Consider the following 22406-nt stretch of genomic DNA (forward strand, 5'->3'; position numbering starts at 1 on the left):
GTACCTCACCACAGTGGCCAGTCTGGTAGGCTAGAAACATCGAAAAATAGGAGCAGGCATCGGCCATTCGGCCCTTCGAGCCTGCTCCGCCATTCAATGAGATCATGGCTGATCCTCTATCTCAATACCATATTCCCGCTCTCTCCCCATACCCCTTGATGCCTTTTGTGTCCAGAAATCTATCTATCTCCTTCTTAAATATATTCAGTGACTTGGTCTCCACAACCTTCAGTGGTAGAGAGCTATTTGACCTGAAGGAGCATCACAAGGCCTGGTTATCACCCAACATTTACACGCAGGCAGCGATCAGGAGGGGGAAAACTTCATTGCTGAGGCTAATTTGGGGTGGGGGGGGTCCCCAACTATGGCCAAGTGGAGATGGGCCAGCTCAGCACAAGCTGAATATCAGACGCGGGGCCTTCTCGCTGTGCGTGTAATTCACCGCGCGTCAGAGTTACCCACCCAGTTGTGTGTAACCGTCACACAGATGCATCAATTGATTGTGAAACTAAGATCTCATGCCTTGGAGAGAATGATGATCGCTGATCTTTCCTTACCCTCTCTCGCAGTCATGCCATCGACCTCAGCCCAACCAGCCAGCTCCCAGCCCTGAAACCGGGCACCAGGAGGTTGGGAGAATGGCCCAGGGGGTTTCACCCTCCAGGGAAGCATCCTAGTGACCCTCCTGGCAGCAGAACACAGATTCACAGCCACCCATCGCCGTCTAACGCTCAAGAATGTATTTTTGCAATAATCTTACAACGTAGGAGATGGCCATTCGGCCCATCGTGCCTGTGCCGGCTCTTTGGTCAAGCTCTCCAATTAGTCCCACTCCCCCCCCGCTCTTTAAATTTCTCCTTTTCAAGTATTTATCCAATTCCCTTTTGAAAGTTACTATTGAATCTGCTTCCACCGCCCTTTCAGGCAGCGCATTCCAGATCACAACAACTCGCTGCGTAAAAAAAATTCTCCTCATCTCCCCTCTGGTTCTTTTGCCAATTATCTTCAATCTGTGCCCTCTGGTTACCGACCCTCCTGCCACTGGAAACAGTTTCTCCCGATTTACTCCATCAAAACCCCTCATGATTTTGAACATCTCTATTAAATCTCCCCTTAATCTCTAAGGAGAACAACCCCAGTCTCTGAAGTCCCTCATCCCGGGGACCATTCCAGTAAATCTCCTCCGCCCCCTCTCCGAGGCCTTGACATAACATGGACACGGGTGGCAGTCCTGTGCCAAGAATGAGTTCAAAGCACTTTGAGGTTTACTAAGGGTTAAATGAACAAACATAACTCACGGCCAACACGGAGATTACACAAGGTGACATCGCAGAATAATGCCAAGCGAGCCTCCCTCCAACCTCACGTTACAGCTTAGTTAGAAGTCCATTACATCACCGCCTCCGTGCTCTTCACCAGATACATTAGCGCAACACACCATAAACTCAATAAGGCTCCATTGCAGGAACAACCACCACCTGCATTTATACAACGCCTTTAACATAGGAAAACATCCCAAGGTGCTTCACAGGAGCGATATCAAACAAAATTTGACACCAAGCCAGATCAGGACAGGTGACCAAAAGCTTGGTCAAAGAGGTCGGTTTTGAGAAGCGTCTATAAAAGGAGGAGAGAGAGGTGGAGAGGTTTAGGGAGGGAATTCCAGAGCTTCGGGCCTCGGCAGCCGAAGGCACGGCCGCCAATGGTGGAGCGATTAAAATCGGGGATGCTCGACAGCACAGAATTAGAGGAGCGCAGAGATCGTGGGGGGATGTGGGGCTGGAGGAGGTTACAAAGATAGGGAGGGGGGCGAGGTCATGGAGGGATTTGAACACAAGGATGAGAATTTTTAAATCAAGGCGTTGCCAGACCGAGAGCCAATGTAGGTCAGCGAGCACAGGGGGTGATGGGTGAACGGGACTGGGTGTGAGTTAGGACACGGGGCAGTGAGCACAGGGGGTGATGGGTGAACGGGACTGGGTGTGAGTTAGGACACGGGGCAGTGAGCACAGGGGGTGATGGGTGAACGGGACTGGGTGTGAGTTAGGACACGGGGCAGTGAGCTCAGGGGGTGATGGGTGAACGGGACTGGGTGTGAGTTAGGACACGGGGCAGTGAGCACAGCGGGTGATGGGTGAACGGGACTGGGTGCGAGTTAGGACACGGGGCAGTGAGCACAGGGGGTGATGGGTGAACGGGACTGGGTGTGAGTTAGGACACGGGGCAGTGAGCACAGGGGGTGATGGGTGAACGGGACTGGGTGTGAGTTAGGACACGGGGCAGTGAGCACGGGGTGATGGGTGAACGGGACTGGGTGTGAGTTAGGACACGGGGCAGTGAGCACAGGGGGTGATGGGTGACTAGAGGCCATAGATAGTGCGTTACTTGGCACCACACTCCTGGTCTTATAAAACAAATTCGGCACCTGACTCAATGGCGAGCAACGCCACAGGAGATGTGCTAGTATTGATTCGATCTAATGAACAATTGGGACTTACTGTACGAATATCTGGTCTCGGTCTTCCTCTCTCCATCCTCTTCATATTCCCTGGGGATAGAATTCCAGCAATTAATTCCTCGCACTCGCCCGACAGTGAAAGCTCAAGTGTATGAAACTGGAGTTGCCTTTCAAGCCGCTTTTCCCTCCCCCTAAATCGTTCTCCCCTCCTCTCCTGAAGACCCCAGCCATCACCTGATAGAACAGACTCGAGGGGCTGAATGGCCTACTCCTGTTACTCTGTTCATCGAGTCCACAGCACAGAAACAGGCCATTCGGCCCCTCTGCTCCGTGCCGGTGTTTCTGCTCCACACGAGCCTCCTCCCACCCCTCTTCATCTCACCCCATCACCATATCCTTCGATTCCTTTCTCCCTCATGTGTTTATCCAGCTTCCCCTTAAATGTTTCTCTGCTATTCACCTCAACCACTCCCTGTGGTAGCGAGTTCCACATTCTCACCACTCTCTGGGTAAAGAAGTTTCTCCTGAATTCCCTATTGGATTTATTAGTGACTATCTTATATTGACGGCCCCTAGTTCTGGACTCCCCCACAAGTGGAAACATCTTACATACGAACATAAGAAATAGGAGCAGGAGTCGGCCATTCGGCCCTTCGAGCCTGCTCCGCCATTCAATGAGATCATGGCTGATCTTCTGCCTCAACTCCATTCACCGGCCCTATCGCCATATCCCTTGATGCCCTTACTAGTCAGAAATCTATCGACTTTTGTTTTGAATATATCCAATGACTGAGCCTCCACAGCCCTCTGGGGTAGAGAATTCCAAAGATTCACCACCCTGTGTGTGAAGAAATGTGATCTCATCTCAGTCCTGAATGGCCTACCCTTTATCCTGAGGCTGTGGCCCCTGGTTCTAGACTCCCCAGCCAAGGGAAACATTCTCCCAGCATCCACCCTATCAAGCCCTGTAATAATTTTGTATGCTTCAATGAGATCCCCTCTCATTCTTCTGAATTCAAGAGAATACAGGCCTAGTTTACTCAATCTCTTCTCATACGACAGTCCCGCCATCCCAGGAATCAGTCTCGTGAACCTTCGTTGCACTCCCTCTGTGGCAAGTATATCCTCCCTTCTCTACATCTACCCTGTCAAAACTTTTCAGAATCTTAAAGACCTCGATCAGGTCGCCCCTCAGTCTTCTCTTTTCTAGAGAAAAGAGCCCCAGCCTTTCCTGATAGTTATAACCTCTCAGTTCTGGGATCATCATTGTGAATCTTTTTTGAACCTTCCCCAGTTCCTCGATATCCTTTTTATAATACGGCGACCAGAACTGTGCACAGTGCTCCAAATGTGGTCTAACCAAGGTTCGATACAAGTTTAACATCACTTCTCTACTCTTCAATTCTACCCCTCTCGAAATAAACCCTAATGCTTGTTTTTTTTAATTTAATGTCCTCATTAAGCTGTGTTGCTGCTTTTAGCGATTTATGATATAATCCAAGCAGTATAATAAGCGTCTAAATGGGGGAGAGGAGCAAAGGGATCTAGGGGTACACATTCACAGATCATTAAAAGTAGCGACGCAGGTTAATGAGGCCATAAAACCGGTTCCAGGGGCACCGACTGCCACCTGGGACCTCACCTCAAGAATTTGAAAGAGATCGAGAGCAGACAAAATAAAATCAGGGAAGCGGGTGGGGGTGGGGGTGTGGGGGAAAAAAAAAAATCGGTGAATAGCAATCAGGAACAAGAAATCTGGCCACATTTCTGCCCCATTCCCCGGGGACACTCCGGCTCTCACCAGAGCCGAGATCAACAGGCTCATAGAAACATAGAAGATAGGAGCAGGAGTAGGCCATTCGGCCCCTCGAGCCTGCTCCGCCATTCAATGCGATCATGGCTGATCATCCAAATTCAGTACCCTGTCCCTGCCTTCTCCTCATATCCCTTGATCCCTTTTAGCCTCAAGAAATATATCCAACTCCTTCTTGAATATATTTATTCACTGGTCAAGGACCCAAGCTGGGTCCCGCTCAGCCCAGCAGCCAGTACCTTTATTACCACTGCCACTTTCTTAAGTGACGCCAAGAAATAAAGATTTGCATTTCTCCAGCGCCTTTCACATCCTCGGGACGTCCTAAAGCGCTTTACAGCCAATGAAGTACTTTTTATTTGAAGTGTGGTCACTGTTGTGATGTAGGAAACGCGTCAGCCAATTTACACACAGCAGGATCCCACAAACAGCAGCGTGATAATGACCGGATCATCTGTTTTTAGTGGTGTTGGCTGAAGGAGATATATTGGCCCCAGGACACCGGGGAGAACTCCCCTGCTCCTCTTCACACAGTGCCGTGGGATCTGTTATGTAGACAAAATGGGCAGCCTATGTCTGCACAGCAAGATCCCGCAAACAGCAAAATGTAAAAGATCCCACGGCACTGTTTCAAAGAAGAGTTCTCCCCGGTGTCCTGGGCCAATATTTATCCCTCAATCAACATCACTAAAAAAAACAAGATGATCTGGTCATTCTCACATTGCTGTTTGTGGGATCTTGCTGTGCGTAAATTAGCTGCCCCGTTTCCTACATTACAACAGTGACTACACTTCAAATAGTACTTCATCGGCTGTGAAGCGCTTTGGGACGTCCCGAGGATGTGAAAGGCGCTATAGAAATGCAAGTCTTTTACTCGGTGCACATTGATTCAGAGAACGCCCCCCGAGCCTTGAATTCATCCCTCTCCGCCGGCACTGACCTCGAGTCCTCGAATTCCACCCACTGGTGCATTTCCACACGACGATGCAGCTTCACCACGTGGAGAGACACCCCATAGTTTGGGTCGTACAGTGGCTGCGAGAAAGGGAAACACAACAGACGTGAGGAAGGCACCTCCCGAATGCCCCTCGCTGGATCCCGAGGGTCACAAACTATCCAACGCAACAACAGCAAATTGCATTTACATAGCGCCTTCACCGTTGTAAAAACGTCCCAAGGTGCTTCACAGGACCGTAAATCAGACAAAAATTTGACACCGAGCCAAATGAGGAGATATTAGGACAGGTGACCAAAAGCTTGGTCAAAGAGGTTGGTTTTAAGGAGCGTCTTAAAAGGAGGAAAGTCAGGTAGAGAGGTTTAGGGAGGGAATTCCAGAGCTCAGGTCCCAGGCAGCTGAAGGCACGGCCGCCAATGGTGGAGCGATGGAAATCGGGGATGCTCAAGAGGCCAGAATTGGAGGAGCGCAGAGATCTCGGAGGGTTGTGGGGCGGGAGGAGGTTACGGAGATAGGGAGGGGCGAGGGTCATGGAGGGGTTTGAACACAAGGATGAGAATTTTAAAATCGAAGCGTTGCCGGACTGGGAGCCGATGTCAGTCACGCAGGGACTAACCTGCTGCCCCGAAGAGGCGTGCTGGGTCTAGACTGCAGCCGTCAACCCCAGCACATGATGCCTCGAGCTAATAAATGGGCAGGGTCAAAGGGAAGAAGCAGTAACAGCAGACGATGCCACAGAAAGTGGGCCATTCGTGAGGGGGCGGGAAGGAGGACAATAGCACACATGATAATCAAAGGGTCACGTGTCGTACTCATTACACATGGGCAGACATTAGTACAAGCAGCTCATTCTTGGATACATCTGAACCCCACCTTCTCCCCGTATCCCCCGACCCCACCTTCTCCCCGTATCCCCCAACCCCACCTTCTCTCGGTATCCCCCAACCTCACCTTCTCCCCCAACCCCACCTTCTCCCCGTATCCCCCAACCCCACCTTCTCCCCGTATCCCCCAACCCCACCTTCTCCCCGTATCCCCCAACCCCACCTTCTCCCCGTATCCCCCGACCCCACCTTCTCCCCGTATCCCCCAACCCCACCTTCTCTCGGTATCCCCCAACCTCACCTTCTCCCCCAACCCCACCTTCTCCTCGTATCCCCAACCCCACCTTCTCCCCGTATCCCCCAACCCCACCTTCTCCCCGTATCCCCCAACCCCACCTTCTCCCCGTATCCCCCAACCCCACCTTCTCCCCGTATCCCCCAACCCCACCTTCTCCCCGTATCCCCCAACCCCACCTTCTCCCCGTATCCCCAACCCCACCTTCTCCCTGATGCGCTATCAATTACTCAAAAGACTGAGGTTAAGCGAGTAACTAACAGGCTTTTATTAACAAGAGAATGAAGGTGTGCCTCGAGTGGTCGACCAGTCCAGAATACAGACGGACTGTGGAGCAGTCACCTTTATACCTGGACTCGTGGGAGGAGTCAGCCGAGGCATGTACAAACATGTACACAGTGGAATACAAACACCCACACAGGCAGGTATAACAGTGGTTTACCACACTCCCCGTATCCCCCAACCCCACCTTCTCCCCGTATCCCCCAACCCCACCTTCTCCCCGTATCCCCCAACCCCACCTTCTCCCCGTATCCCCCAACCCCACCTTCTCCCCGTATCCCCCAACCCCACCTTCTCTCGGTATCCCCCAACCCCACCTTCTCCCTGTATCCCCCAACCCCACCTTCTCTCGGTATCCCCCAACCCCACCTTCTCCCCGTATCCCCCAGCCCCACCTTCTCTCGGTATCCCCCAACCCCACCTTCTCCCCGTATCCCCCAGCCCCACCTTCTCCCCATATCCCCAAACCCCACCTTCTCCCCGTATCCCCCAGCCCCACCTTCTCCCCGTATCCCCCAACCCCACCTTCTCCCCGTATCCCCCCAACGGTCCTTCTTACTACGAACCTCCTCAGGTTGAACTTTTCCCCCTTGAGATTAGAACCCTTCACCACAGGGAACTATTTACAAAATAGAATACTCGTCACTCACCTGCATTGTCATAAGAGGTCCCGACAGATGCACCAGTTTCCAGTCATTTTGAGGTAACGGAGTGAAGATGTCGTTCAAGGACACCACAAGGGAAAGGCCCTCATCCAGAGACTTCTGTGTTCTGACGCACCTTCCCTGAACAAGAAGGAGCGTTAGACCCCATCGCTTTTTGGGAAGGGGCAGGAGGCGAAACAAGAACAAGGGGAAGCTCACTCAGCGCTGGGCATGACAGGTGAAGTTGTGTATTCATAAAGCGCCTTTAATGTAGCAAAACGTCCAAAGGTGCTTCACAGGAGCGATTATCAGACAGTGTGACATTGAGCCACATAAGGAGATATTAGGACAGGTGACAGGGGGGCACGGTGGCATAGTGGTTAGCACTGTTGCCTCACAGCGCCAGGGACCCGGGTTCAAATCCGGCCTCGGGCGACTGTCTGTGTGGAGTTTGCACATTCTCCCCGTGTTTGCGTGGGTTTTCTCCGGGTGCTCCGGTTTCCTCCCACAGTCCAAAGATGTGCGGGTTAGGTTGATTTGGCTATGATAAATTGACCCTTAGTGTTAGGGGGATTAAATACGTGGGGTTACAGGGATAGGGTGGGATATGTGTCGGTGCAGGCTCGATGGGCTGAAATGGCCTCTATCTGCACTGTGGGGTTTCTGTGATTCTGTGACCAAAAGCTTCGTCAAAGAGGTAGATTTTAAGGAGCGTCCTTAAAGGAGGAGAGAGAGGCGGAGAGGTTTAGGGAGGGAATTCCAGAGCTTAAGATCGAGGCAGCTGAAGGCACGGCCGCCAATGGTGGAGCGATTAAAATCGGGGACGCGCAAGAGGCCAGAATTAGAGGAGCGCAGAGATCTCGGCGGGTTGTGGGGCTGGAGGAGATTACAGAGCTAGGGAGGGGGTGAGATCATGGAAGGATTTGAACACGAGGATGAGAATTTTAAAATCGAGGCGTTGCCGGACCGGGAGCCAATGTAGGTCAGTGAGCACAGGGGGTGATGGGTGAACGGGACTGGGTGTGAGTTAGGACACGGGGCAGTGAGCACAGGGGGTGATGGGTGAACGGGACTGGGTGTGAGTTAGGACACGGGGCAGTGAGCACAGGGGGTGATGGGTGAACGGGACTGGGTGTGAGTTAGGACACGGGGCAGTGAGCACAGGGGGTGATGTGTGAACGGGACTGGGTGTGAGTTAGGACACGGGGCAGTGAGCACAGGGGGTAATGGGTGAACAGGACTGGGTGCGAGTTAGGACACGGGGCAGTGAGCACAGGGGGTGATGGGTGAACGGGACTGGGTGTGAGTTAGGACACGGGGCAGTGAGCACAGTGGGTGATGGGTGAACGGGGCTGGGTGCGAGTTAGGACACGGGGCAGTGAGCACAGCGGGTGCTTGGGTGAACGGGACTGGGTGTGAGTTAGGACACGGGGCAGTGAGCACAGGGGGTGATGGGTTAGGACACGGGGCAGTGAGCACAGGGTGTGATGGGTGAACGGGACTGGGTGTGAGTTAGGACACGGGGCAGTGAGCACAGGGGGTGATGGGTGAACGGGACTGGGTGTGAGTTAGGACACGGGGCAGTGAGCACAGGGGGCGATGGGTGAATGGGACTGGGTGTGAGTTAGGACACGGGGCAGTGAGCACAGGGTGTGATGGGTGAACGGGACTGGGTGTGAGTTAGGACACGGGGCAGTGAGCACAGGGGGTGATGGGTGAACGGGACTGGGTGTGAGTTAGGACACGGGGCAGTGAGCACAGGGGGTGATGGGTGAACGGGACTGGGTGTGAGTTAGGACACGGGGCAGTGAGCACAGGGGGCGATGGGTGAATGGGACTGGGTGTGAGTTAGGACACGGGGCAGTGAGCACAGGGTGTGATGGGTGAACGGGACTGGGTGTGAGTTAGGACACGAGGCAGTGAGCACAGGGGGTGATGGGTGAACGGGACTGGGTGTGAGTTAGGACACGGGGCAGTGAGCACAGGGGGTGATGGGTGAACGGGACTTGGTGCGAGTTAGGACACGGGGCAGTGAGCACAGGGGGTGATGGGTGAACGGGACTGGGTGTGAGTTAGGACACGGGGCAGTGAGCACAGGGGGTGATGGGTGAACGGGACTGGGTGTGAGTTAGGACACGGGGCAGTGAGCACAGGGGGTGATGGGTGGATGGGACTGGGTGTGTCTTAGGTCACGGGGCAGCAGAGTTTTGGATGAGCTGAAGTTTACGGAGGGTGGTGTTTGGGAGGCCAGCCAGGAGTGCGTTGGAATAGTCGAGTCTGGAGGTAACAAAGGCATGGCGAGGGTTTCAGCTGCGGATGAGCTGAGGCAGGGGCGGAGACGGGCGATGTAACGGAGGTGGAAGTAGGCGGTCTTGGCGATGGAGCAGATGTGGGGTCGGAAGCTCAGCTCAAATCAGTCACACCTCCATCACAGCGCCCGATGGAGACCAGACACACACGCTCTCGCACTTCAGATCCTAAGGTACGTGAAGCACCCGCTACATCGAAGGGCCGCACGCTCCAGTTTCACTTCGACCCTGCAGGATTCTCATTCCACAAGTCACTGCTGCTTACAGAACTTTCTTTAAATTATTGAGACATCGGAGCAATAAATGGGCCAAAGCTCTCCGTGCAGGATGCCAGCATGGTGAGCAGCTGTGGAAAATACAATCCCTTTTAAAAGGTAGAGGGATTTCTTAAGAGTCACCATCTAGTAATTTCTAAAGCTTTTCTTTCCATTTCCTTCTGTGCCTCCTGAGGTAGAAGCATTAAGAAAATAATCTGCATTTCTATAGTGCCGGTCACACCCTCAGGACGTCCCAAAGCACTTTACAGCCGATGAAGCCAATTTACGCACAGCAAGCTCCCCCAAACAGCAACATTATAATGACCAGATAATCTCTCTTTAGTGATGTGGGTTAAAGGATAAATATTGGCCAGGACACCGGGGAGAACTCCCCTGCTCTTCTTCAAAATAGTGCAACGGGATCTTTTACATCCACCCGAGAGAGCAGACGAGGCCTTGGTTTAACGTCTCATCCGAAAGACGGCACCTCCAACAGTGCGGCACTCTCTCAGTACTGCCCCTGCAACAGTGCAGTGCTCCCTCAGTCCTGCCCCTCCGACAGTGCAGCGCTCCCTCAGTCCTGCCCCTCCGACAGTGCACCGCTCCCTCAGTACTGACCCTCCGACAGTGCGGCGTTCCCTCAGTACTGCCCCTCCGACAGTGCGGCGCTCCCTCAGTACTGCCCCTCCGACAGTGCAGGGCTCCCTCAGTACTGCCCCTCCGACAGTGCGGCGCTCCCTCAGTACTGACCCTCCGACAGTGCAGCGCTCCCTCAGTACTGCCCCTCCGACAGTGCGGCGCTCCCTCAGTACTGCCCCTCCGACAGTGCGGCGCTCCCTCAGTACTGACCCTCCGACAGTGCGGCGCTCCCTCAGTACTGACCCTCCGACAGTGCGGCGCTCCCTCAGTACTGCCCCTCCGACAGTGCGGCGCTCCCTCAGTACTGACCCTCCGACAGTGCGGCGCTCCCTCAGTACTGCCCCTCCGACAGTGCAGCACTCCCTCAGTACTGCCCCTCCAACAGTGCAGCACTCCCTCAGTTCTGCACTGGAGTGTCAGCCTGGATTAGGGTCTCAAGAATCATAGAACACTACAGCACAGGGGGCCATTCGGCCCATCGAGTCTGCGCCGGCTCTTTCGAAGAGCAATCCAGTTAGTCCCACTCCCCCGCTCTTTTCCCACAGCCCTGTAATTTTTTCTCCTTCAAGTATTTATCCAATTCCCTTTTGAAAGTTACTATTGAATCTGCTTCCACCGCCCTTTCAGGCAGCGCATTCCAGATCACAACAACTCGCTACGTAAAAGGATTTTTCCTCATTTCGCCTCTGGTTCTTTTGCCAAGCACCTTAATTGTGTGCCTTCTGGTTCTCGACCCTTCAGCCATTGGAATAGTTTCTCTTCTGTCTAAACCCTTCATGATTTTTAACACCTCGATTAAATCTCCCCTTAGCCTTCTCTGCTCCAAGGAGAACAATCCCAGCTTCTCCAATCTATCCACGTAACTGTAATCCCTCATCCCTGGAACCATTCTAGTGAATCTCTTCTGCACCCTCTCCAAAGCCTCCAAGTCGATCCTAAAGTGCGGGGCCCAGAACTGAACACAATCCTCCAGCCGGGGCCTAACCAGTGTTTTATAAAGGTTTAGCAAACTTCCTGGCTTTTGTACTCTGAGGGCTGGATTTTATCAATGGAGGCGAGTAGGAGGCGGGACTCCCACTTTTGGGGTTGTAGTCCCGCCTCCATCGAGTTGTGGCCAATCCGCACGATTTTCCCTTGATTGACCTTGTTGAACCCGCCCATCGGGCTCAGCAGGCCAATTAAGGGACGCCCAGCAACAGGTGACATCAGAGATTGACATTTCATCTGTCAAGAGCTTTTGACAGATGAAATATCAGCGTTTCACAGCTCTTTGAAGCTGTCAAACACTGACAATCTGTACTCTAAGTTAATTCCTTCCTCTCAGGCTGATTTAGAGATCTCTCCGGAACAGAAAGCTGAAGCTGCAACTTTTGACAGCTCGCGGCCATTCTGCTTTCTGTGCCGGTGAGATGAGGGACTCCCGAGACCTGAAGGAAGGAAGCCTGCATTAGTAAGTAAAGGTAAGTAAAGCTTCTTTAAACACTTTACACACACCAAACACACTTACCTCTGCACTCATGCACCCATCACTCACCTGAACACCGGACATCTCGACCCCTCCAAGTCCTTCAGCCCGACGGTCCGCCTCGCTAACTTGGCGTGGTTTGGAGCCGTCGGGAATCCCACACTTCAGGAATAAAAATAGGGATTAGGCTAAAAACTGCCTGTTAACTACCTGTTAACAGGTAGTTAATTGGCACTAATCCCCTTCCCGCCTCAGGGAGGCGGCTCCCAGCACAGGTCGGGTACCCGCCTCCTGGGAAACGGGCAGAGGCGGGTTGGGGGCGGGATGGGTTCGTGCCCCCCGATTTCACGATTTTAACCCCACTCCCGCCTCCACGGCCCTGGGAAATTCTAGCCCTATGCCCCTATTTATAAAGCCCAGGATGCCGTATACTTTTGTTACCCTGTCCTACCACCTTCAAAGATTTGTGTCCGTACGCCCCCAGGTCTCGCTGTTCTTGCAGCCCCTTGAAACTTGTACCATTTAGTGCGGACGGTCTCTCCCCATCCTTCCTACCAAAATGTATCACCTCACACGTCTCTGCACTGAATTTCATCTGCCAGGTCTCTGGAGTGGGGACTTTGACCTACGCCCTCCTGACTCAGAGTCGAGCCAGGGGGTGGCACCACTGTAACACAAAGCAAACACTGTAACACACGCCTCCCCAGAGATCAGCGTGCAACCCGATCCCGGCCACCTACCTCATTAGTGAAGAGGAGATAGAAGGAAAGAAGAAAGGCAACCAGCCCCGCCAGCATCCCCCCCACAGTCTCCCCGAGACGCTCCAGGAAGCCCGCTTTCCTCCGATTGGTGACCTTCACGTGCTCATCCCGGCTGCTCCCTTCCGCTTGCTGCAAGGACAGAACGATAAAGAAAAATCAAATCAGGAACCCAAACCTTAAACAAGGCGGGTGAAAATACCAGCCGTTTAAAACAGCAAAGATACCATTTTAAAAACGGATTTGTTCACGGGATGTGGGCGTCGCTGGCGAGGCCGGCATTTATTGCCCATCCACTAGTTGTCCTGAGAAGGTGGTGGTGAGCCGCCTTCTTGAACCGCTGGAAGCAGGTTTGGTACAACTGAGGAGCTGGCTAGGCAGTTGAGAGTTAAACACGAATACGATAGCAAAATACGGCAGATGCTGGAAATCTGAAATAACAACAGAAAATGCTGGAAAAACTCAGCAGGCCAGGCAACATCCGTGGAGTGAAAAATAGAGTCAACGTTTCAAGTGAAAACCCTTTTATCAAGACTAAAGAAGCTCAGGAAATGAAATAGATTAAAAGGCCAGTGGGGGCTGGGAGAGAACAAGAGAAGTGAAGAGACATTAAGAGGTATTCAAAACGAGACGAGATGGTGATAGGACTGGTGGAGACAAAAGACGGCTCTAGATTAGGTGTGAAATGCGTTGGCAGAATGGGAGACAGCTGCCATGTGGGAGAGAAAAAAAGGGGGGGGGGGAAGGGCCAAAACAAAGGTGTGGATAAAAAATATAAGTAAAAAAGTGATAGGGGCCGAGGTTATGATCTGAAATTGTTGAACTCGATATTGAGTCCGGAAGGCTGTAAAGTGCCTAATCGGAAGATGAGGTGCTGTTCCTCGAGTTTACGAAGTTAAACACGCTGGAGTGGGACTGGAGCACGGTGGCATAGTGGTTAGCACTGTTGCCTCACAGCGCCAGGGACCCGGGTTCGAATCCGGCCTCGGGTGACTGTCTGTGTGGAGTTTGCACATTCTCCCCGTGTTTGCGTGGGTTTTCTCCGGGTGCTCCGGTTTCCTCCCACAGTCCAAAGATGTGCGGGTTAGGTTGTTTGGCTATGATAAATTGACCCTTAGTGTTAGGGGGATTAAATACGTGGGGTTACGGGGATCGGGTGGGATATGTGTCGGTGCAGGCTCGATGGGCCGAAATGGCCTCTATCTGCACTGTGGGGTTTCTGTGATATCTGTGATAGGCCAGAACCGGTTGGGATCGCAGGTCATTAACCAGTTGGGTTTTTATAATAATCCGGCAGCTTTAATGGTCATTTTGTTTTTCTCTGGTGCTGACCCACAAATGACCAGATTTTATTAGCCCGGAATTTGAGGTCAGCGGTGAAGCAAAGACGCGCACCCCTGGCCCCGAGGTAAGCTGCCCAGAGAGATCACCTGACCGCCTACATCCTAGGGTTCTAAAAGAGGTGGTTGAAGAGATAGTGGACGCATTGGTTTTGATCTTCCAAAATTCCCTAGATTCTAGAATGGTCCCAGCGGATTGGAAGGTTGCAAATGTAACCCCGCTATTCAAGAAAAGAGGGAGAGAAAAAACAGGGAACTACAGGCTAGTTAGCCTGACATCAGTCGTCGGGCAAATGCTGGAATCCATTGTTAAGGAAGTGGTATCAAGTCACTTAGAAAATCATAACATGATTAGGCAGAGTCAACATGGTTTTATGAAAGGGAAATCGTGTTTGACAAATTTATTGGAGTTTTTTGAGGATGTAACTAGCAGGGTAGATAAAGGGGAACCAGTGGATGTAGTATATTTGGACTTCCAAAAGGCATTCGATAAGGTGCCACATAAAAGGTTATTACACAAGATTAGGGCTCACGGGGTTGGGGGTAATATATTAACATGGATAGAGGATTGGTTAATGGACAGAAAACAGAGAGTAGGGATAAACGGATCTTTTTCAGGTTGGCAGGCTGTAACTAGTGGGGTGCCGCAAGGATCAGTGTTGGGGCCTCAGCTATTTACAATCTATATTAATGACCTAGATGAAGGGACCGAGTGTAATGTATCCAAGTTTGCTGATGATACAAAGCTAGGTGGGACAGTAAGCTGTGAGGAGAACACAGAGTCTGCAAAGGGATATAGATAGACTGAGTGAGTGGGCAGTAAGGTGGCAGATGGAGTATAATGTAGGGAAATGTGAGGTTATTCACTTTGGTAGGAAGAATAGAAAAATAGAATATTTTTTAAAATGGTGAGAAACTTTCAAATGTTGGTGTTCAGAGAGATTTGGGTGTCCTCGTGCAAGAAACACAGAAAGCTAGCCTGCAGGTACAGCAAGCAATAAGGAAGGCAAATGGCATGTTGGCCTTTATTGTAAGGGGGTTGGAGTATAAGAGTGAGGAAGTCTTGCTCCAATTGTACAGGGCCTTGGTGAGACCACACCTGGAGTACTGGGCACAGTTCTGGTCTCATCTAAGGAAGGATATACTTGCCTTGGAGGCGGTGCAACGAAGGTTCACTAGATTGATTCCTGGGATGAGAGGGCTGTCCTATGAGGAGAGATTGTGTAGAATGGGCCGATACTCTCTGGAGTTTAGAAGAATGAGAGGTGATCTCATTGAAACATACAAGATTCTGAGAGGCTGTTTCCCCCTGGCTGGAGTGTCTAGAACTAGGGGGCATAGTCTACATAAGAAATAGGAGCAGGAATAGGCCACTTGGCCCCTCGAGCCTGCTCCGCCATTCAATAAGATCATGGCTGATCTTGGGCTCAAAGCCACTTCCCCGCCCACTCCCCATAACCCTTCACTCCCTTATCTTGCAAAAATCTGTCTATCTCCACCTTAAATGTATTTAATGACCCAGCCTCCACGGCTCTCTGGGGCAGAGAATTCCACAGATTTACGACCCTCTGAGAGAAGAAGAAATTCCTCCTCATCTCAGTTCTAAATGGACGACCCTTTATTCTAAAACTGTGCCCCCGAGTTCTAGATTTCCCCACGAGGGGAAACATCCTCTCTGCATCTACCTTGTCGAGCCCCCTCAGTATCTTATATGTTTCAATAAGATCACCTCTCATTCTTCTGAATTCCAATGAGTATAGGCCCAGCCTGCTCAACCTCTCCTCATAAGTCAACCCCCTCATCTCAGGAATTAACCTAGTGAATCGTCTCTGAACTGCCTCCAATGCAAGTATATCCTTCCTTAAATAGTTGAGGCCCCAGCACTGATCCCTGTGGCACCCCACTAGTTACCATTTGCCAACCGGAAAATGACCCATTTATCCCGACTCTCTGCTTTCTGTTAGTTAGCCAATTCTCTATCAATGCTAATATATTACCCCAATTCCATGAGCTCTTATCTTATGCAGTAACCTTTTGTGTGGCACCTTATCGAATGCCTTCTGGAAATCTAAATACACATCTACTGGTTCAACTTTGTCCACCCTGCTCGTAACCTCCTCATAGAACTCCAGCAAGTTTGTTAAACATGATTTCCCTTTCATAAACCATGCTGACTCTGCTTGACTGCATTATGATTTTCCAAATGCCCTGCTACTGCTTCCTTAATGAAGGACTCCAGCATTTTCCCAACGACAGGTGTTAGGCTAACTGGTCTATAGTTTCCTGCTTTCTGTTTCCCTCCTTTCTTAAATAGGAGTGTTACATTTGCGGTTTTCAAATCCGCTGGGACCTCTCCAGGGTCCAGGGAATTTTGGTATATTGCAACCAATACATCCATTATCTCTGCAGCCACTTCTTTTAAGATCCTGGGATGCAGGCCATCTGGTCCAGGGGACTTGTCGTCTTTTAGTCCCATTATTTTACTGAGTACTATTTCCTTAGTCTCAGGATAAGGGGTTGGCCATTTAAAACTGAGATGAGGAGGAATTTCTTCACTCAGAGGGTTGTTAATCTTTGGAATTCTCTGCCCCAGAGTGAATGCTGAGTCTTTGAGTATATTCAAGGCTGAGATCGATAGATTTTTGGAATCAAGGGATACGGAGATTGGGCAGGAGAGTGGAGTTGAGGTCAATGATCAGCCATGATCTTATTGAATGGCGGAGCAGGCTCGAGGGGCCGAATGGCCGACTCCTGCTCCATTTCTTTTTTTTTTCTTATCTCGCGATTTCTGTGGCGAGAAGTTTGCTTTTTTCAACGTTCAACTGATTTCAGTAAAGTATAAAGGGGAATCCCTAACGCGATCTGCTGCAACGTCAACAAGCTGTCTAATCAGCCAATCACATTGCAGAATTCTCACAGATCAGGAACCAGGAAATGAGAACCTGCTTTTATCCAGACTTTAAAAAAATATTAGAGAGCAAAATAAAGATTGGGGCTCTCACATAGGGATAAAGTAGAACCTGAAATAGCATGAGTAAACTTTTTTTTAAAATTAAAAAAGATATTTTTTTTAAGTTTCTTAAAAATTGTAATTTATCATAATGTAGAAATTTGACACTTCATTAATTTAAAATTAGTTTTTCAGGGCCAGAACATTTGTTTACCAGTCAATACGCTGCTAAAACCCAAGTTACACCTAATCCAACAAGGTCTAACTTTTAGTGGGGAATTTAACAGCGATATTACCGCGGAAAAGCCACGGTCTTCATCAGTATCACTGACTACATGGATTGCCGGCTATGGCTGGGGGGGGGGGGGATTCAAAGTGCAGCCAGTGTCGGAGCGGCGAATGACTGACCGCAACTTCAGGATTTCCGCGTTAGGATACGCGTGCGCTAAATTCTGAAGTTGAAGGTTAGTCTCAAAGGGGTAATAACGGCAAATGCAGTTCACTCGCTGTTATTACCCACCGCAAATTCCGGCCCGTTGAATTCAATTTCCCAATTTGCCGCGGTGGGATTTGAATTCACGAGCTCTGGGTTCAAGAGCTCAGCACCGCTTTACAATTCTGTGCAGTGCCATCACCTTGGCAGAATAAGAACATAAGAAATAGGAGCAGGAGTAGGCCATACGGCCCCTCGGGCCTGCTCCGCCATTCAATAGGATCATGGCTGATCTGAATCTAGACTCACGTCCACTTCCCTGCCCTCTCCCCGTAACCCCTAATTCCCTTATCTGCTAGGACAATGTCTATCTCCGTTTTAAATTTATTTAATGTTGCAGCTTCCACAGCTCTCTGGGGTAGCAAATTCCACAGATTTACCACCCTCTGAGTGAAGAAGTTTCTCATCTCAGTTTTGAAAGGGCAGCCCCTTATTCTAAGATTATGCCCCCTAGTTCTCGTCTCACCCATCAGTGGAAACATCCTCACCGCATCCACCCGATCAAGCCCCCTCACAATCTTATATGTTTCGATAAGATCGCCTCTCATTCTTCTGAACTCCAATGAGTAGAGTCCCAACCTATTCAACCTTTCCTCATACGTCAACCCCCTCATCTCTGGAATCAACCGAGTGAACCTTCTCTGAACCGCCTCGAGAGCAAGTATATCTTTTCTTAAATATGGAAACCAAAACTGCACGCAATATTCCAGGTGTGGCCTCACCAATACCCTGTATAACTGCAGCAAGACTTCCCTGTTTTTATACTCCATCCCCCTTGCAATAAAAGCCAAGATTCCATTGGCCTTCCTGATCACCTGCTGCACCTGCATACTAACTTTTTGTGTTTCATGCACCAGGACCCCCAGATCCCTTTGTACTGTAGCACTTTGCAGTTTCTCTCCATTTAGATAATAACTTGCTCTTTGATTTTTTCTGCCAAAGTGCATAACCTCACACTTTCCAACATTATATTGCATCTGCCAAATCTCTGCCCACTCACTTAGCCTGTCTATGTCCTTTTGCAGGTTTTTTTTATGTCCTCCTCACTCACTGCTTTCCCTCCCATCATAATCATAATCAACTTTATTGTCATTGTTAGTGCACAAGTGCAGTACAACGAAATGTAGGCTTGCGACTCCCGAGAGTGTACATTTAGATTAAGACATTCAACATTCATTTGGCTTGTAATACATTAACATAAACATAATAAAGTGCATTGGCAGATGTGCAGGCTTTAGAGTTTATTTGTGGCATTCAGTAGGATGACAGCCCTGGGAAAGGAGCTGTTCCTAAATCTGGGCGTTCGGGTGCAAATGCATCTGTAGCGTCTCCCAGATGGCAGGGGGGCAAACAGACTGTGGCTGGGGTGGGTAGGATCTTTGATGATGGTCAGTGACCTCCGTAAACAGCGTTTCTGGTATATGTGCTCTATGGTCGGTAGCCGGTAATGCGTTGGGCAGTTTTGACTACCCGCTGCAGGGCTTTCCGGTCATAGGAGCTACAGCTGCCATACCATACTGTGATACAGTTCGTCAGGATGCTCTCTATTGTGCAGCGGTAAAAGTTAGAGAGGATCAGGGGTGACAGGTTACATCCCTTCAGCCTCCTTAGGAAATATAGGCGCTGCTGGGCCTTCTTCACCAAAGGGGAGGTATTGAGGGACCAGGAGAGGTCTTCCGTGATGTGGACTCCGAGGAACTTAAAGCTATCCACCCTTTGTATCGTCGGCAAACTTGGATACGTTGCACTCGGTCCCTTCCTCCAAATCATTAATATAGATTGTAAAGAGTTGGGGTCCCAGCACTGATCCCTGTGGGACACCACTAGTTACTGATTGCCAGCCCGAGAACGAACCATTTATCCCAACTCTTTGTTTTCTGTTAGAATAATTGGGGTCTGCATGCATGGGAGGGAGCGAAGGGGTGGGGACAAGGGGAGGGGGCAGCAGGACCTGGGCTAGCCCCTTCTTTACAGAGGTGGGGGAGTATCAGGGCTCACAGTCACTGTGCCCAGGAAAGGGGGAGGGGGGGGGGAAAGAGAGGGAGGGAAGCTTCGCTTTCTGCAATACAAAGCTGTCCCCTGGGCTGAAAGAGTCAGAGCTGTCGGGGGACACGCCCACCCTCCTTGGTAACAACTGCAGAGACACAGCAATGTAACATTTGCAGCTCACATTAATCATCCATCAGCACATATATTTTTTATATAAAGTTGCATTTGAAGTTTTGGGGAACTTACATCAGCCGTCGCCATGACTCCCCTCCCACTAAAATGCAAAGCAGATCAGACAATGTGACTTTAAACTCTCTGCCTCCTCCCAGCACCTTCACTTCCGGTAGCAAAATACTGCAGATGTTGGAAATCCGAAATAACAACAGAAAATGCTGAAAAACTCACTTCCGGCCTCCGCGGGAAAGATACATTCCACGCATGCGCACCCCGGGGGGCATCGCGTGCCGCATGCCGGGAGTTGTAGTCCACCCCGCGCGGGGGCTGCCGGGAGCTGTAGTCGCCAGGGAGCCTCTGCTGGTTGCCATGGCACCAGAGGCTGGCCTGGAATTGGACTCAACGCCCAGAATAATTAAAAAGACGCAAAATGATTGAACTGGCATCCTCTCCTTTTGACTTTATTACACACTTTAACAAGATAACTGAGTCTGGAGACACAATATGCTTTAATATGTAAATCTGAGGGGTAAACGTGCACACATCTCACCTCCCCCCCACCCCCAATTGCGAAGGTTTTTTTGGGGGGAGCTGGTATAAAGTAAGCGCCTTACCACAGCTCTCAATGAAATACATAGAGGTTACCAAGTGGAAACAGGCCATGTGGGTTAAACAGGACAGCCAAATTTGTGCACAGCAAGCTCCCACAGACAGCAATGAGATAATGATGGGATTAGTTTTCTTTTAGCAACGTCTCTTGAGGGATAAATATTGGCCAGAACACGGGGAGAACGCCCTTGCACTTCTTCGAAATAGCGGCCATGGGATCTTTTACGTCCACCTCAGTTTAACGTCTCATCTGAAAGACGGTAGCTCTGACAGTGCGGCACTTCTTAAGTATGCCCCCCCCCGACAGTGCAGCGCTCCCTCAGTACTGCCCCTCCGACAGTGCAGCGCTCCCTCAGTACTGCCCCTCCGACAGTGCAGCGCTCCCTCAGTACTAGCCCTCCGACAGTGCAGCACTCCCTCAGTACTGCCCCTCCGACAGTGCAGCGCTCCCTCAGTACTGCCCCTCCAACAGTGCAGCGCTCCCTCAGTACTGCCCCTCGGACAGTGCAGCACTCCCTCAGTACTGCCCCTCCGACAGTGCGGCGCTCCCTCAGTACTGCCCCTCCAACAGTGCGGCGATCCCTCAGTACTGACCCTCCGACAGTGCGGCGCTCCCTCAGTACTGCCCCTCCAACAGTGCAGCACTCCCTCAGTACTGCCCCTCCGACAGTGCGGCACTCCCTCAGTACTGCCCCTCCAACAGTGCAGCACTCCCTCAGTACTGCCCCTCCGACAGTGCGGCACTCCCTCAGTACTGCCCCTCCGACAGTGCAGCGCTTCCTCAGTACTGCCCCTCCGACAGTGCAGCACTCCCTCAGTACTGCCCCTCCGACAGTGCAGCACTCCCTCAGTACTGCACTGGGAGTGTCAGCCTGGATTATGGACTCAAGTCTCTGGATTTGGACTTTGAACCCATGATATTCTGATGCAGAGGAGCGAGTGCTACCCACTGAACCATGGCTGATATAGTTTAAGAAAATAATTTGAAGATGTAGAATATTTTGGTAGAATTGCGCATAAGGCTTTGTAAGAAATATAAACAGTGTAAATCTACGATTTTTAAAATTTCATATAAATTTATAGACATAATTAAAAATATATTTTATAAAGCTATTATTTAATATAATTAAAACATTATTGTAAATCTAAAGGTATAATTTTTAAGTTTTCAATTATTTTAAGAGTAATATATTTTATAATGCTGTTGTTTATTGTAAATCTATAGGTCTAATTTTAAAATACAAATAGATTATCATATACTTCATAAAACTATTATTTAACATGAATATAACATTATTGTGTATTTATAGGGAATAATTTGATCATTTACAATTTTTTCATAAAATATATTTTATAAAACTAATATTTAATATAAAATTATTGTAAATCTATAAATATAATTTCAACTTTTCCAATTATTTTAAGTTATATATTTTGGTAAAACTGACTAAATATTATTGATTGCTCTAATTTGATAGTTTCCAATTCTTTTGCTAAAATATATTTTATAAAGCTGATTATTTAATATAAATATGAATTTATTGTGAATTATAATGTCAAATTCCATTTATTTTGAAAGATAATATTTATCATAGAATTTATAGATTACATTTTGTATTATATTATGTATTAGATCATTGATTATATAATAGGTTATGTAGTTATATATAAGACTGAGTATGTATATATTATATATTAAGATAGATTTCACATATATTGTTATAGATTATATATATGGCTGGTTGTGTATATTTTATATATATTTTAGATTTAATTAATATATAAGGCCGGTTGTGTATATTACAGGTTATATTATAGATATGTGATGATATATAAGGTGGACTTTGTATTCTATAAATTCTATATATAATATATATAAGGCCGGTTGTGTATATATAGTTATTATTATAGATATGTGATGATATATAAGGTGGACTTTGAATTCTATAAATTCTATATGATATATATAAGGCCGGCTGTATATATTACAGGTTATATTCTATATTCTATATGCGATACCAGGCTGACCGTGCATCTTATATGCCAGGTAAAGCTGGCCCTGGCTGTCCCAGACGATGCTATGGATTCTATAGGCTGATTATTGAAGCCTCTTCATTCGAGGCGACCTTTAGCTGGGCCCCGCCCCCTGGCT

General features: G+C 49.5%; 1 protein-coding gene across 2 annotated transcripts in view; it reads right to left on the minus strand.

The window, feature by feature from the left end:
* The window catches only part of tmem43 (transmembrane protein 43), a 43658-nt gene extending 23727 nt beyond the window's left edge, over positions 1-19931 (minus strand). Inside the window, exons 1-5 of one of the 2 annotated variants that reach the window (XM_086002144.1) lie at positions 19877-19931; positions 12682-12831; positions 7278-7412; positions 5212-5306; positions 2499-2548 (exon numbers count right to left, since the gene is read on the minus strand). In XM_086002144.1, the coding sequence (XP_085858270.1) occupies positions 2499-2548; positions 5212-5306; positions 7278-7412; positions 12682-12738 (337 nt within the window). In that variant the 5' untranslated portion in view covers positions 12739-12831; positions 19877-19931. The other variant, XM_086002143.1, reaches the window with a different exon arrangement.
* Positions 19932-22406: the final 2475 nt, after the last annotated feature.

This window comes from Somniosus microcephalus, chromosome 11 (assembly GCF_052327205.1).
Source record: "Somniosus microcephalus isolate GS21.2 chromosome 11, FLI_Smic_1.0, whole genome shotgun sequence".
NCBI lineage: Eukaryota > Metazoa > Chordata > Chondrichthyes > Squaliformes > Somniosidae > Somniosus > Somniosus microcephalus.